The 17330-nt window shown below is 37.8% G+C and overlaps 1 protein-coding gene across 1 annotated transcript in view; it reads right to left on the minus strand.

Moving 5' to 3' along the window:
- Positions 1 to 16559, minus strand: part of Enpp3 (ectonucleotide pyrophosphatase/phosphodiesterase 3) — a 69096-nt gene extending 52537 nt beyond the window's left edge. Inside the window, exons 1-6 of the mRNA XM_090338113.1 lie at positions 16432 to 16559; positions 13825 to 13904; positions 9497 to 9615; positions 7596 to 7721; positions 4949 to 5012; positions 662 to 759 (exon numbers count right to left, since the gene is read on the minus strand). Of these exons, the coding sequence (XP_090194239.1) occupies positions 662 to 759; positions 4949 to 5012; positions 7596 to 7721; positions 9497 to 9615; positions 13825 to 13904; positions 16432 to 16509 (565 nt within the window). The 5' untranslated portion in view covers positions 16510 to 16559. The remainder of the gene's footprint in view (positions 1 to 661; positions 760 to 4948; positions 5013 to 7595; positions 7722 to 9496; positions 9616 to 13824; positions 13905 to 16431) is intronic.
- Positions 16560 to 17330: the final 771 nt, after the last annotated feature.

A 17330-nucleotide genomic window follows, 5' to 3' on the forward strand; every position in this document is an offset into this window, starting at 1 on the left:
AACATGGAAGCACATCCCTGTGCTAAACACAATAGTTAAACCAATCATTGCAATAACTGAAATCTTGCCAATGATCTTACAGCAGTTCTGTCAGTTTAGAAGTGACCACTTTCCATATAATACACTGGGCCCTCAAAGTTGAAGAAGGCTTCAGGAGATACCATGGCTAGGAACTGGTAAGACCAGTTTCCAGGCATTTGGCTCCAGAGCTGAAGCAGATCCTGACTCTGGAGGGTCTTGTGGAAGATAAGATGCTGGACCTGTCCAGTTATCCAGCTTCCCCCTGGCTTCTGTCTCAGTGAAACATAGCACCTAGCTGAGACGTAGAACCCAGTTCTGACAAATGCTGCCTTTGAGATGGTTTACTTAAACAGATTTCCAGTGAACAAATGTTATATTCAAATATGGAACAAATTACATTAACCAAACAGAAGATGAGTGTGCTACTAAAAATTTAAAAAGGGAGAAGGAGCCAACAAGCAGGAAACTCCCCTCCTTACTAAAAATGTATAGGGAGCCTGTTGTAAGGCCTCAAAGACTTTGGGAGGACCTGGTTACTGAGATGAACCACACATGCTAAAGGTTGAAAAGAAAGACATTGCTTCACCTTGCGATTACTAAGCAGGTCTTTATCATCTACAAGTGACTATGCAGAACTTACTCAGTTTGTTGATATTCGGTAATAAAGTATCCCATGTGTTTAGATATTCAGCTCTAAAGCCATCCGTGGAAAACAAGATTACTGGTGGCAGATCAAACCTGAAAATGGAAAACAATCATGTATTTTTGTTAGAAAAGTACACTTTTCAGAACAACCCTCTACAATTAAAAAGGTGTAGGCAATATAACAAAAGAATCATTTCTGGATTAAGTAACAATTGCTCAATCCTATTATCATTTAGGTTTAATTACCATATGGCAGTAAGAAATTAACAATCTTACAGACTCTCCAACCTTACTAAGCTGAGTCCAAGGGCACATTTTCTGCTGAACTACCATGACTGAGACCCGCACTTGTTTCCTGAAGCTACATGCCTAAAGATTAAGTTTCCTCATCTAAGAATACATAGGCTAAAATATTTGTCAGTTCTCTTCTTCTTCTTTTATGATCAAGATAAATAGTATTTTACACAAGTCATGGGATACTGATTATTTTGAGGAATGAAAACTACCTAGCTTTGTTTTATTTTTCTGGTTGCTAGTAAGGCTGATCATTTAATCCATAATACTTTTACAACCTTTGATAAAACTTGAATATAGACATGATGGATGATAAGAATTATCATCTCACCAGGACACTGGTGACCCATGATTGTAATTCTAACTACTTGGAGGAATAGCTCCAGTGGTAAAGTGCCAATGAAGCAGTAAGCCAAGCAATGTTAAGGCCCTGGTTTTAAGCTCCAGAGGTCAAGCCCTAGTACATATATATATATATATATATATATATATTCCATCTTATTTCTTTCATTTCCTGTTGTCATAAGCAAAAACTTACCTAACAATCACTTGCAACTGGGTATTAACATTACTTTCAGCTTACCAATAGGACAGGTAGAGAGAATCAAGTGACGTATCCATAGTGTTCTACTACTGGTAGAGGCAGATCTACACTATTGGTCATCATATCTGCAGTGGCTCACTGAGATCTGAGGCTCTCGGTTCAAAGCCAGCCTGGGCACAAAAGTCCTTAAGACTCTTATCTCCAATTAACCAACTGGCAGTGGCGCTGTGGCTCAAGGGGTAGGGTAGTAGTCTTAAGTTGAAGAGCTCAGGGACAATGCTCATGGCCCAGAGTTCAAGCCCCACGACTGACAAAAATAAAGTGGGTTTCACTGAGGTTATCAGTGGACAATAAAGCTAGGCAGACACCACACAGGAAACTCACAGGAATGGAGGGCATGGGTGTGTGTGGACAGGAATAACTCCAGTGGGATCTATGGAATGAGAGGCTGGAGGGAAATGGTCAACAACCCCTTCACTATCATCAACACCATGGTCTTTATCACTTCCTTTCTGGTCTTGCCAAAGTCAGTAATAATCTCAGTCATGTATAATATCTTTTTTCCACTGTTCCAAATTCTTGGTGGACAGTGATGTGCCAGTCTGGGGCTGATTATTTAGGGTCAGAGGATCTAATGCTTTCTAGAAGGAACACATACTCACCTCATGTCTCTTTCTTCCCAATTATCGGCAGAAGAGAGAACCTTAGGGCCACAAATAATTCTTTCCTGAGTTCTACTTTTCTATCTCCTGTTCTGGCCAATCGCACAGTGTCACAAGCTCAGTCAAACAATGAGGGAACACCAAGCTACACAAACTAGAGCCATGTACCCATGCAGCCATCCCTGCCTCCAGAGATCACAGGCAATGTATTGCAACCTAGGGTAATTTGCCTCACAGCTATATGCCTTGTGAAATGGACTTCATTACAATTGGGTAAAGACTGTAGGGGCTGCCTCCAAGGAATCTTTACAAGGAACAATGAGAAATATTTCACAAGGAATAGCATGTCAGAAAATTATTACATAAAACTCCATGTTGAGCTGTGAGTGGTGGCTCACATCTATAATCCTAACTACATAGGAGGCTGAGATCTGAGGATCAAGGTTCAAAGCCAGCCCAGACACTAAGACCTTGAGACTCTTATCTCCAATTAATTTCTAGAGAAGCAGAAGTGGGCTTGAGCTGAAGAGCTCAGGGACAGTGCCCAGGCCTAGAGTTCAAGTCCCATGACCCACAATATATATATATATGTTGGTACATAAAAATAACTACATAAGTGTTATTGTAATTTATAATAATTATGGTAACTATAGTAAATATTATTTTGGTGCTCAGAATTGAACCCTGGACTTCATGTATGCTAAGCATGCACTTTGCCAGTGAACTGTACCCTGAGCACATCTGTTACATTTACTGAGCTTTGACAGAAATGAGTCACAGTGTAATTTGACCCTGAAGAAAGCCATCTAGAATTACGATGTTTGGCTCTGAGCACACTAAAATAGTTTCAAATGTCAACTTCACTTAAGAAAATAATTAAAGAAAAGCACCAATAGAAAAACATTAAAAAGTTTGAATAATTGCCATATGCCTTACACTACAAATAAAGTTGGTTTGGTTATTTTAATTTGATTTACTTCATTTTATTGTTATTTTGTGACATTAGAAAGGGAACTCAAGGCCTCAAACATACTCGACAAACATTCTTACCCTACATCCTCCTTCACAGACTAATATTTCAGGATGAAGCAAACATCTCCTCTTCTTTTATATCACTGGGTTCTTCTGTAAAGTCTGAACCTAGCATACCAGCATCAGTATTACTATTGCCACTTTACAGATGAAGCTCTGGGAAGTGACCCACACAAAATCCCTCAGGCAAAACCATGACACAAACTCCTCTCCTTTGTTTCTCTGTCCAGAAGCTGTTGACCAGCTGGGAGCTGAGGATTGGGGCAAACCAATACAGCCTTTTCTCTCAGTTGAAGAAAAGTTTGAGATGTCATAAATATAAGTGTGGAAGACAGGGAAGCGGGGGAGTTAATCAGTTGATAATCTACAAACCATCGCCACTTTAAACAAACAAACGAAAAGACCACTTTACCTTTTTGAATTGATGTTAATACTTTTAACTAGAAACCTATCTTGCCACCTTTGGTGCCACTTCCCCCTGCTCACAACCCCCGCCAATCCAGATAGGGTAAGACTTTTCCCTAAGGGCTGTCCACCCACCCAAAGCATTCAGCGTTCAGCTCTCCTCTCTGTTCTATTGCCAGTCTAGGGTCAGTGGGAACAAATCATGCCTTCCTTCCCCAGTTTACCTAATAAAAATATGCTCTCTGATCCGATCCAATGAACCCTTTCCAACAGCCTTCCTTTTGCTGGAAGTTGTGAGAACTAGTCCAAGTTTTGTTTTATTTTCTTTTGCTTTGAGGGTTTTTTTTGTTTGTTTGCTGATATCTATATAAACCAACAAACCTTTTTTTTTAATTCTGAGCTCCTTTATTTCTAAGAGTTTTTATTTAACCCTATATGTACTTTTTTTTTTAAGACAGGACCTCTCACTACGTGGCCCAGAATGCCCTGAACTCCTAAGTTAAAATAGTCCATCTCAGAGTGCTTACCTTGCATGCATAAAGACCTAGGTTGGCTCTTCTACCCAGCAAAAATAAAAATAAAAATGAAACCACAGAGAAAAAAAAAATAGTCCATCTCCCTCAGTGTCCCAAGTAAATGGGACTTACAGGTCCATGGCAGTGGACTCAAACACTTTTTCTTAATGAAGTGACACCATTTTAAAATGTTGATCTTTCCTAAAGCTATATAGCTTTATTTCTCCCACATTCACCATTGTCTTCCCCCTGCCAAGCCCAGAAAAGTGTTCTGGAAAGTGACAAAGGGAAAAGATGATGTACATAGATGTTGTGGTCATCACCCCATGCCTAAGCAAAGTCCAGGCCACACCAGTCATAAACATGCTAAGAGGCATGGTTGGGGTGGGGATTCCCACTGCAGGCGTGTTCTCATGTTTACCTGACAAAGGCCTCTCTTCCACGTTGGCAATGTCATCCTTTAACTGTGAGGCCTTCCTCCTCTGAACCTGTTCCCCTTCCCTCAGTAAGAAGAAATTTGTGGTGGCAGGAAAAAGTTCTAGCAGGAATAATTTCAGTCTAAATTCCAGTCCTGCCCAGAGGATCATGGGTACTTTAGTTCTTTAATACTTCAACCATTATTTTAGGTGAGACGTGAAGATAATAAATTAATATGAAATCGCTTTGCACACAGTAGAGCAAGCAAAGGTCTGTTGACTTTGAAGCCTCAAGGCCTCCAATCCTGTGTTAATCATTCTGTTTAAAAAATCAAAGTAGAGTGGGTGGAATTCTACCCTGCCTCTCAATGACTGTGGAAGGAGGGTGCCAAAACTCATGTCAGGCACACTTACCCTTCTGGGCACTGGGGCTGCTGCGGGGTTGTGGTGCACTCTTCTGTCACCCATGGTGTCTCACCTGCAAAGCAGATCACAATCTTTACACTGTTGTACCAAATACAGAAAAAGAAGCATGAGTTCAGTGGGCATGAAGTTCCTAAACCGCTTAACTCTGTGCTGCTCTGATGACTAATTTCTTCCAGAACACAGGAAGCACTATTCCGTATGTTTACAACTCAGTGCCTCTGAAGATTTGCTTGTACTCTGAATGCCAGGAAACCATACTTCTAAGGAAAACAAAGGAGAATCCTTTAGGTAAAAAAAAAAAAAAAAAAAAAAAACAAAGGGGTATTCTTTCTGGCTGTTAATAATGTGGTTTTTACCCCTCCCCCCAAGCACAATGTTTTCCCAACTGTTAGAATAAAAATAAATCAGCTGAAAAATCTTGCTTCATGGACATTTCTTTCTACAGAGAGTCCAGCTAAGTAATGGTGTAGACATGACAAGAGATGAATGTCAGCATGTGCGAGCCCGAATGGTGCTGGGAATGATTACCAATGTCACAGACAGGCATGGTGTGCCTCAAGATGCAGGTAACATTATAACTCCACCAGCTCTTGCAAAACCTAAATGAATAAATGACCTCTGAATCTCAAAGTCCTCTCGCTCTATCTACTAATATGTATAGATAGATAGATAGATAGATAGATAGATAGATAGATAGATAGATAGATAGATGGATGGATGGATGGATGGATGGATGGATGGATGGATGGATGGACGGACGGACGGATGGACGGACGGATGGACGGACGGACGGACGGACAGAGTTACTAAAGTCACAAAGGATGCAATCAGCAAAACCTGTATTGGAAAAGCCTGTAAGATGAATGAGCCCATATAGCATGTGAAAACACATCTAATCACACAGAAGCCTTCTGAAAACCTGTGTCAACCTAGTAGTCAGTGAGGTGCCACAATTAAGCTCTGATATCAACAAGTCAAGACTAACCAATCTCTATCAGTTTAAGTTTCTTATGTGCATACAGGGCCTGAATGGAAACTTTGGGGATTCCTTGGTACCACCTACACAGAAAAAGATGGAAGTGATGCTGTGGCTCAAGTGGTAGAGCACTAGCCTTGAGAAAGCCCAAGCACAGTGTCCAGGTCTTGAGTTCAAGTCCCAGGACTAGCAAAAAAAAAAAAAAACCAAACGCTTCTCATATGATCCATCTGTTCCACTCTGGATAACAGAACTATTCATGATAGACTAGTTATGACTAAATCTAAGTGCCCATTGATGGAATTAAATGGATAAAGAAAATGTTACACATACATACATACATACATACATACATACATATATTGTAGTGTCATCATGAATTTCTTCTATGTATGTGGTACTGAGGAATTGAACCCCAGTCTTCGTGCATGCGAGGCAAGCACTTTACCACTAGGCCAAACTCGCAGCCCTATGAATTTCTCAATATGCCAATTCAAAAAATACAAGCCTTGTCTGTACTGTTCTGGGTCCAGACTTACTTCTACCATTTCTGGACCCATGAATCCAATTCTGGTGACATTTCTACTATAACATATTCCTCTAATTGCAAATGATTTTTGTTGTGAAATACTTAAAAGTATAAGTTAGGTTAGTTGAGTATGGTGTCATATGAAAAAGGGATTAAAATGTAATAAAATTTTGTGTAGTATATGTGTGTATGCATTGTCATAAATTTCATCAGATAATGGTGGTAATGGTGATTTTAAAAGAAGAACTTCAAATCATTTTAGGGAGCTTGTGAAATTGGTTGAGTACTTGAACTGTAATCTTGAATCTGCATGAACCCTCTCAGGTTCCTTAGTCGTTTAACCATTCCAGCCACAATTGCTTCAACATATCTACTGATCTTTGATCTAGGTCATCTCTTCTCTAGTGTCTTAACTTTAAGCTCTATCATTCAGCATCTCAAACCACAAGAATATCTGGTATGGCATAAGGCCATATAATGTGAAGCTAATTGAAAGGACCTCCAGGATATTGAAACAAAAGCCATATAATGAATGATTGTTGTCCTTAATGTACTATGTTGTCTCTCATCTCCTTTGCTGTCCCTTGGTTATCTCATATTGGTATAGTATCTCACTTTGTTATCTGATATATTGAATTTATTTGTATTTGGATATTTGAAATTTGATAGGGAAGGGGGGAAAACCAAGACGGGTGGGGGGTGTGGGGGGGAGGGAAATGGGTACCAAGACATGTGAAAGGGTATCAATGTATGTGAATTAATGCACCTTCTATCTGGCAAATATCATGTAACCCTTTTACTAATTACAATAAAAAAAATATGGAAAAGAAAAAAAAAGAAATGCAAATCAAAAAAAAAAAGAATATCTGGCATGGTCATTGGACAGTAAACAATCTTGCCATCTAGACCAATATGAAACTGTAAGCTCTTTTTTCTGGGCCTATGGGAAGGGCTCCCTCGATAGTGTATAAGCCACACTTCCTCCCAGAGTAAACACCTTGGATCATTTTCGTCCATATGGAGTACTAACTGAAGTTCTCTGATTTGCCTAACGCTTTACAGCTTATAGCTCTAAGATAGCAAATTCCAGTGAACTCACAGAGGCAACGACACCAACATCCTTTTCTTACCTTGGCAAACACTCTTGTAGTCAACACAGCAGTCTTTCCTCTGCAAACAGTCATCTGCACAAGAGCAAAAGCTGGACTCCAGTCTGCTCTCCCCACAGCGAAATACATTGCATGTCCATATGGCAGCTGTTAAGTAAGACCATTCAGTTATTTTTGAGCTAAGTACAAATACATTTAAATGTCATGCATCTCTTCCTGTATTGTTGGAACACTGTCAAATGTTGTGGTTTATCTGCATTCACAAATGGAAATCTATCATTCAAAACCAGAAAGGTAAGCCATGGCTTAATTTTCCTTTAGCATGGATAGGAGACCGAAATGTGCATTACAAGCTTTAAGTATGAGAAGCTCTGAACCCTGATTACAAGAGCAGGATTTTCCCATGGTGAAACATCATTATCCTGAAACTAAATATAGCTACCCAGAAGTAGCTTTGCCCAGCCTTGTCTTCTGACAGTTAACAGGGAAAGGAACAGAGATCACAAAAGTAATAGAACAATCATTCCTATAGGGACACAGGCAGGAAGGATGGAAATGGTAAGTCAGATCTGACCACAGCTTGGATCTTTTCTGAGAATTTGTACTTAGTGAGAGAGCAATTCAAATCCTATTTCTACAAGCAGCAAGAATCTGGGGGAGAACTTCTTTCCATTGCCTCCTGTTAAGGAACAGTCATTAAAATCATATCCACTCTGTGCTTGATGGCCTCGTTAAATACATGAATGTTGAGTGCTTCCATTTATTACTGACTTGGAAAGAAAAGATTGAGGAAAATAAAGGAAATACAGAGCTACTTATAGCTACTGTGCACTTCTCTCCGTCTCCTGTCCTTTTCAGAGAACACAGTGTAAAGGATGCTACCATTCCAATATTCACTGTTCCCCCACCATTAAGCAAGTACCCCCCCCTTCCCTGACTACATAAGAGGATTAAAGATGGAGAGCTGTTGTGTTTCACCTGCCAGTGAATGTTTCGATAACTGCAGTATGGAACACTAGTATTCCAAGTGAAACTTGTAAAGTATGAAGTTCAAGGACAACTTCAAATGAAATTAGACTGGATGTCTATAATCCCATCATCCAAAAGGCAAAAACAGGAAGAAGATGAGTTTAACTCAGCCTAGACTATACTAGAAGTTATAGGCTAGCCTGGGCTACATAGACTCAAAATAGCAAAAGAAGGAATGGAGGAAGGAAGGGAGAGAAGAAGGGAAGAATAGAGGAAGGGAGGGAGGAAGGGAGGTGAAATTAAGCCATAGTAGAACACCACTGAAACTTAATTATGCAACACTTCATTTTCTCTAGGAAATATAGTATAGACTCCTGTATTTTATACTGCCAAGTGGACAATGATAGTAAGAGACGTTGTATAGATACCTATAAAAGGTACTATGGATTCAATTTTGTCCTCTAAAATGATGCTAGAATCTGAATCCCCATTAACTGTAAATATGATCTTACCTGTATCTGAATTTCTTGCGAATAACCAAATAAAATAAAATTACTGGAGCAGGCCTTCATCTCATGATTTTTCTTGTAAGAAGGGGAAGTTTGAACACTGAGTCATATAGAGGGAAGACTGTAAAAGTGATGGTTATATGAAGGTAATGACAATTGGAAGTTGTGTTGCAACCTGCCAAAGAGTGTCAAAGATAGCCAACAACTAGACAGATGCTAAGAAAGAGGTATACAATAGATTCTCTCTCCCAAAGTCTTCAGAAGTATCTAAGATTAGGGCTTAGGTGTTGAGACAATGAATTCTTGCTTTTGTTAAGTTACTTGGTTTGTGGTATTTTATTTTGGCTGTTCTGGGAAACTAATACACAAAGCCTAGATGACTGTTTGAACATACAGGAATGATAGCACAATTACCACACTATGAAACAGTTTTAAAATCCATACTTGATTTCACACAGGTGTCTTCATAATCCCAACAGCAATCGCCTCTCTCTCTACATCCTTGATCACACCGACAGCCCTCCAGTCCTCTAAATGATGAGTCAAAGCATTTTTTTCTGCAGCTTCCTGTAAAATAAAGGGCATAAGGCCACTAACATTTAGATATTATGCAGTATCTCATATATAGATAACAGAATTACAGAGAAGTACTTAGCACAGAGCAGGATTGAATCAACTAATGATTTTCATGGGTCAGCATGTTCTGCCAGTGTGGTGTACTAAATCATGAGTCATCAATATGTACTGGGAATATACAATTGCAGACAGTCTGACAAAGACCAGGAGGGAGGCAAGGAGACTCCACTGAGTCTTGGGGAAGGAATTATGAATTTTAAAACCAGAGGCAAAGCCATCTGCAGAATACTGGCGAAAGAAGGACTGGTGACCAAGAAGCTTCATCCCATGCCTTTTGGAACAGGAAGCCAACAAATAAAATATACAACACTGAACAATACAAGTGATGAAAAATGTTGAGGACAGATAATCATTGATAGAATCATGATCTCTAACCTCATGATCTGTAACCTCATTAACTTGTTGACCAATATAATAAATGGTGTTTACAAAGTAATTAACAATTTCAATTAGTGTTCTCGGAGGGGTAGAGAATAGAATGATAGTTACCAGAGACTGAGATAGTAGAGGATAGAGAGAGATGGAGAAAGGTACATTTTTGTGCCATGTTAAAATTAGAGGACTAAAGTTAAAAGTAGAAGCAAGAAATTATTTGCTATTGCACTTTGATAACAAAAGTTATTTAATATTTCCAAAAGCTAGGATTTTGAATTGTTTTGCTGCAAGGAATGAAAATGAGATGTTTTTTTACCTGATTTGAACATTATAAAACATATCCAAATATGTATCCATACATCACAAGGTCCCCCATAAGTACATGTAATTTTTATATTGTTCAATATCACTTAAAATAAATTTAAATTTAAAAGAGCTAATACCTAGACATAAAATCAGAAAAAATAGAGATGATGTTATTAATAAAATTATCAGAACTGTCAGGTGCTGATATTTCATATCTGTAATCCTAGCTACTCAGGAGACTGAGATCTGATTATCACAGTTCAAAGCCAGTCCAGGCAGAAAAGTCCATGAGACTTTTATCTCCAATTAGTCACCAAGTGTAGCTGTGGCTCAAAAAGAGAGACCCCCCTCAAAGTTATTATCAGCAAGGTACAAATGTTCACAAACTAAAAAGGTATCTAATTTTCTTAAATGCAACACAGGATATGAGAAGATAAGAAAGTAATGCCTTCAACTAGGCAGAAAGTAATTTTGCCTTTGAGTTCAGTATTTAAGCAAACTATCAAGGGTTAGATTAGGATGATATCTGTCTTTCTATCAACAAGGACTCAAGTTTTATCTCCCAAGTATCCTATCTTAGAAAGCTGCCAAAAGCATTATTTAATAAAATTAATATGTAAGGAAAAAAAGAGAAGAACATAAGGTCCAGCAAAATGAAAAAGCCAATGGAAATATCAACTACCACATCAAACCACAAGAACAAAAATCAGGATTAATCAGAACAACAACAAGAAAAACAACTTCAAAAGATTGCCTTCACTGTCTGCACTGTGAAAAATTAGAAAGCTGGATAATTCTAAGGGCTGAGGAGAATGTGTGGTGAATGTAGGAAAGGCCAGGGCACCCAAGTTTTTTCATACACATACACCTCTCCCTAACTCAATGTTTTACATCCTGTTTATTAGTTTTACTATTGTTTAGCATTTTCACAATATATGTGTATTGTATAATAGGTATAGATAATATGCAACATATATATAATTCTTATATATATATGAGGACTCACGTCCTGAGCAGCACTGTCCTTGGGCTTTCTCAAGTCTAGAGTCACTTGAGCCACAGAACCAGTCAAGTTTTTCTTTTCTGTTTTTTTTTCTGTGGGTCATGGGGTTTGAATTCTGAGCCTAGGTGCTGTCCCTGAGTTTTTCAGCTCAAGGCCACCATCCTACCCCTTGAGCCTCAGCCTCGCTTTCCGTTTTTGTTGTTGTTTTTTTCTAATGGCTAATTGGAGATAAGAGTCTCGCGAACTTTAGTGCCTGAGCTGCCTCGCTTTCCCTTTTTGTTGTTGTTTTTTTCTAATGGCTAATTGGAGATAAGAGTCTCGCGGACTTTATTGCCTGAGCTGGCTTTGAACCTCGATCCTCAGATCAGAGCCTCCTGAGTAGCTGGGATTACAGACATGAGTCACCGAGCCTGGCCACTTCTGGCTTTTTCTATGTATGTGGTTCCAAGGAATCCAACTCAGGTCTTCATGCATACTAGGCAAACACTCCCAGCCCCTCATGCTACAAATGAAACTCTTTAAGAGTTTTAAGAATGTTGTCTATTCTCTTCACTGTATGCCAGTTAGAATAATAACAAGCACCCAGTCAATAATCAACTTTTGAAAAATAATTTTAAAAATGCACAGACAATAAAATGTAAAGGCAACCATGTTAGAAAAATGACATATTACCAGGCTTTGGTGGTTCACAATCATAACCATAGCTAGTAAGGAGGTAGAGATCTGAAGACTGTTGCTCAAAGGCAACCACTCACTCACAAGACTCATCACCAAAAAACTAGAAGTAGACCTATGTCTCAAGTGCTAGAGGGCTAGCCTTGGGCAAAAAGGCTCCCAGAAAGTGCCCAGGTCCTGAGTTCAAGCCCCAGGACGAGCACCACAAAAATAGAATGATAATTACATATTACTAATGGAAAGTGGTCTGAGTGGAGAATGGTAGAAATTGTTCTGAGCTGGTACTTGATAGATGAATGACAAAGGAAATGAATATGCTAAGAGTCAAATAATATTAAATATGATGAATATGCAAATGAGCCAAAGTCCAATTCCAGTGCACTCAGAGAGAAAGAGAGAGAGAAGGAAAGGTTAATAAGGCTGATATGCTGAGAGGAAAGGAGAAGAATAAGGAAGCACTCTGGGAAGCCAGCCAGTAGATGTTGTAAAGTAAGGACGGGAGTAAAGAACTGGAACAAAAGGAGATTTTATTCAGAGATTAGTATATGCCTTTTTCAATCGGTGTAAACTATCTAAATGACAAAATAGTCAGGCAAGTCAAGCCAATTTATATGCTTTTATGTCAAAATAATACTTCTAAAATGGTCCAGCAACATTCATTCATTCATTTCCAGTGGTACCACCACAGGGAAACACAACGCCAAGTAACCAAGAAAAGACAATCATTTTCTAGCTACGATTCACTATTTCTGTTCTACATTCCCACGTTACATAGAAGTACTGAATGTTAATTTTTAAGTGAAAGTAGGACTCAAAATAATAATTAACCACTTTGAAAGATTCCCTAATTCAGAATTGATAAAGACTCTTCTAAGTTAAAGTGGAAATTATCAAATTGAAAAAAAGGTAATAACCCAACAGCAGGCCTCCTACTACACCTTAGTAATACATCAAAATAGTTCATTATAAAATTATCAAAAGTGTTTTCTATAACAATTATGTGAAGCATTTACTATTCATACTAATAAGATTCAGCAAAATGGATCTGAGGTGCTTTGGGAACATGAATCTCCTCTTTTTCTTGCTTCTGATGAGAAAAAAAATCAGCTTTTATTATAGATTGCTTCTCAAGAATTTTGTGCTGACTAACCAAGAAATGGTGGGATTTCAGAGAAAGCAAAAGTGATAGAATTTCAAGTGCACAAATGTTCTTGGTAGTGGAGCAACAAAGCCTTTTAAAGACCAAGAATCCTGAACACTTTGTCTACTATTTACAATAGTAGAAGCTGAGACAGAAAGTCTGAGATTGGTTACCAATGTTATCTGTGTTGGAATGATATGATGTTCAAAGAAAAAGGGATTGGGCCAGGAGCATGGCCTAGTGCTAAAGTACTTGTCTAGCATGCGCAAAGCCCTTGGTTTGATTCCTTGGTACCATATACACAGAAGAAAAAAAAAAGCCAGAAGTGGTGCTATGGCTCCAGGGATGGAGCACTAAACTTAAGAAAAAAAAATACCCAAGGGCAGTGCCCAGTCTCTGAGTTCAACTCCCAGGACTGGCCCCCCCCCAAAAAAGGAAATAAGAATTTCTGTATAAGGGTAAAAGACTAATGTCAAGAAATGACAATGGATAATGCTAACCACTGAGAAGCTTAGAAGGAAGATGACATAAAGTCAAAATAAAGGGTTGAGGCAAAGATAAGTTTTAATGAATTAAGACAAGGATAAAGTGGGGAAACATCAGGGAATGCTTCGATAAAAAAGCTGAAAAGCATACATGCCTTGCTCTTCGGGTTTCCTGAGTCCAAGTCCCAGGCCTAATCCAAGTGATACGATCACCAGCAGTGCAAGAAGAACCTATTACAAAACAGGGAAAATCACAGCTATCATCTCGAATAGATGCATATACATATATGCATACATACACATAATAGATATAATAGAGATAGGCACAAAATTACACATGCTAACTAAATTCATCAATGGTGGAAATACACTGTTTACTTAACACCTGAAAATAAGAAATTTGAGGAAGATGAACATATTTAGCCTGTGTTTACATATATTATATATATATATAATTAAGCAAGTGATTTGTTCTAATCCTGATTCATGAAAATATCTTGAGTTAATTTGGGAGCTTCTTGTCTGACCCACCACTGACAAAGTTCAGTGCAGGGAATATTATGTTATTACTTTAAACCCTGATATAATTCATGAGATCCAGTGTCAGGCAATGGCTCTCCCTGGCTGTACAATTCATAAAGAATAACAGGCATACCATCAAATTATTTAGGGATGTGTTTTACAATAACCTTGATTGGAGGTTAAAGCACAAACCATAAATTTGACGGAAGCAAACAAAGCCACCACATAAAATTGCTTGAGAGCTACATAAACGATTTGGAGTGGCTTCTATGTGTTCTGAAATATCAGGTGGGAAATTAATACGCCTAACTTTTGCCATGGAAGTGAAAGGAATTCCCAAGAAATCACATTAAAATATGAAAACATCTCACGTGAAGTCTCACTGGAGATGATGACAAAAGAAAGTAAACACAAATCATTCCTAAATATCACCATCAGTAGGCAGTCCCTTGTCAAGATGATAATGGAGTCACACCCAAGCAGTGAAGCCAATACTGGGAAACTTCTTACAGTAAACCTCATGTATCACAGATTTATAAATTCAAACATTTGGGTTGCATTTAGTCCCTTAAGATGCATTTAAACTTTGTATGGCTTTATATTTGTTTCATATATGCATGGCTTTCTTTATTATTCTGCAAGTTTTTTGAGAGTAGAAAACTCATGTAATCTCCTATACTTTTAAATATGTAATTCCTCAAAAGCTTCCTGATATTGGGGTGCCCATGTGTTTTAAAGTATGCTGAGCACAGCACTGAGGGGAGATTCTGAGCTACAAAATGCACTGATCATCCAATATATAGCTTTAACTTAACTTAATAAACAGTGCTCAGAACACAGTAGAAACTCTTCAGTTTTTAAAATAAAACATTTGTCATGATTTGGATGCATTAGGGCACCTCTGAAATAGTTAAAATACTGAACTTCATTGTATGCACTAAAAAAGAACAATAAAAGTACTGCATGCGTTTTGCTCCCAAAGGATTATATAATTTGTCAAAGTAATAAGATAGAATAAATGTAATAGATAGCACAAAAGCTGTAGCAGGTACTCTAAATGAGAAAGAGAAAGTAGAATGCACAGCACTGGTGTTTACTTGTTATGGTCTCTAGATTCAATCTAGACACACATTGTTTCATTTATTCCCTGTAACAGTGCTGGAGAGACATAGAAGAAGGCGGTGACATTTTCTCTACTAGAGAATTTAGAAAATAGCTTCAGCAAGATATGTGTGATAGATAATAATACAAATGGTTTAGGTATGAGATACTGATTGATTTGACAAGCCAGGCAGGAGGCATTTGAAATCTACGGACAGGCACTTAGTAAAACTGCCGGTTTGCCTACAAGTCTTAAAACCACAAGGGAACAGGAGATAATATTAAAAGAATTCACTAGATAGAGCTCAGGGAAATGTTTACAAGTAACATGATATGAGCAAAAAGGTAAATCTGCCCATTAATGCAAATAAATGGAAAGTCATAAACATGAGCATTTCTTTGTCATTGTGGAAACAAGGGTAGAGAAGAGTTTAAGAGAAGAAACTATTCAAAACAACATCCACGTATTGCTCTTAAGTGTACTCTAGGAAGGAAGGAGGGAGAAAAAAGGATTAACTATTAAAGTGAACATTCAACAGGTAAATGGTGAAAAACTAAGATAATATGTGGAACCCTCTTCTCCTTTCCCAAAAGTTTGATAGTGAAGAAAAAGGAGAGAATCATAAAGTCAAGGAAGGTGGGAATTTTTATTCCATACTGTTTTTAGGACAGATCTGAGCACATAAAATGTTAAGAATGAGAAAATAGGCAACTGAGACCATCTCTAGTCTCAATAGTTTCACAAAATACTATAGACAATATAGTCATTTTAATTTTTAACTCTCTAGTATTAAAATAGTTGTGCTGTGAAAAAGTGACTTGGAATATAATCACAATCATCTGGGAAAAGAAAATTAGCCCTGCAAAATGTTTTGTCTCAGAGTCCAGACTTTCAATCTAATATAGCCCACTTTTATTCAAATTTCTTACTTGTTCAACATGATTTAATACATCCACTCACATTAGAGCTGCCATAAGACCAAAAGCTGAATGGAATTACACCAATTTTGACATTTAAATAGAAGCATTCAAATAAATAAAAGTGAAGAGTCACATGCTTTCAATGTTTGTCGTACACTAAGAGCACTAAAATTAAGAACCGTACATACTGCCTCAAAAAAAAATTTGTACTTACAATACAAATGATTTTATATCTCTTGAGAATATCCTTCTTAACAGGTTCTTCTGCTGCTAAAGTTAACATAGAATTCATTGTTCCCAGAACGGCAGAAACCTGTTTGGCCAGAAGACAGCAATGATCCTTCTTTCCTCTAGTCAGGAAAAGAAACCATATGAAGTTCCACAGCTGTGACTGACTTAAATGCTTACAAAGAGCTGTGTGGTGATTGGGCAATCCCGATAGGAGAAAATTATGCTAGTAACGGTAATGCCAAAAGATTAAAGTCCATTCCTAGACCACTGTAGGTAATTGTGGTTTTGCTTATTATAATCTAGGATTGAGTTCTAAATTATATTTTACATATAATGATAAAAACATTATTAATTTATTATAGAATAAATAATATAGAGAATATTTTATAAAAGGAGCAATATAATAATCAAGTTTTACTATAATCTAATATTTGCTGTTCTTTGCTAAAAATGCAAAGCCTCGTTACAGGGAGTTTCTACATTTATATAGACTGTGTCACAATTGAAAACATGAAAATGTGATTTGACATTAACAGGAATTGTGAAATTGTGCTAAGACCATGTAACACTGTGATAATTTTGCCTTGTATTTTATAAGGTTCATCATTTTAGAAAGATTTTTATGTACATCATCATATGTCAAACCTAAACTTAGGGATGTTTGCTCAGTGGTATTTTCCTACTGTGTGTGAGACTCTGAGTTCAATCTCCACTACCTTTAAATTTTCTTTCTTATGTTTCTATATCTATCTCTGTCTCCCTCTTTCTTTCCTTTCTCTAGTCTTCTCTTCCCTGTTCCTCTCCCTTTTACCCTTCCCTACTTCCTCTCCTCTCCTCTCTTCTTCTCCCTACTCTCCTCCCCCTTTGCTCTTTTACTCTGGA

This window comes from Megascapheus bottae, chromosome 8 (assembly GCF_031878675.1).
Source record: "Megascapheus bottae isolate mThoBot1 chromosome 8, mThoBot2.hap1, whole genome shotgun sequence".
NCBI lineage: Eukaryota > Metazoa > Chordata > Mammalia > Rodentia > Geomyidae > Megascapheus > Megascapheus bottae.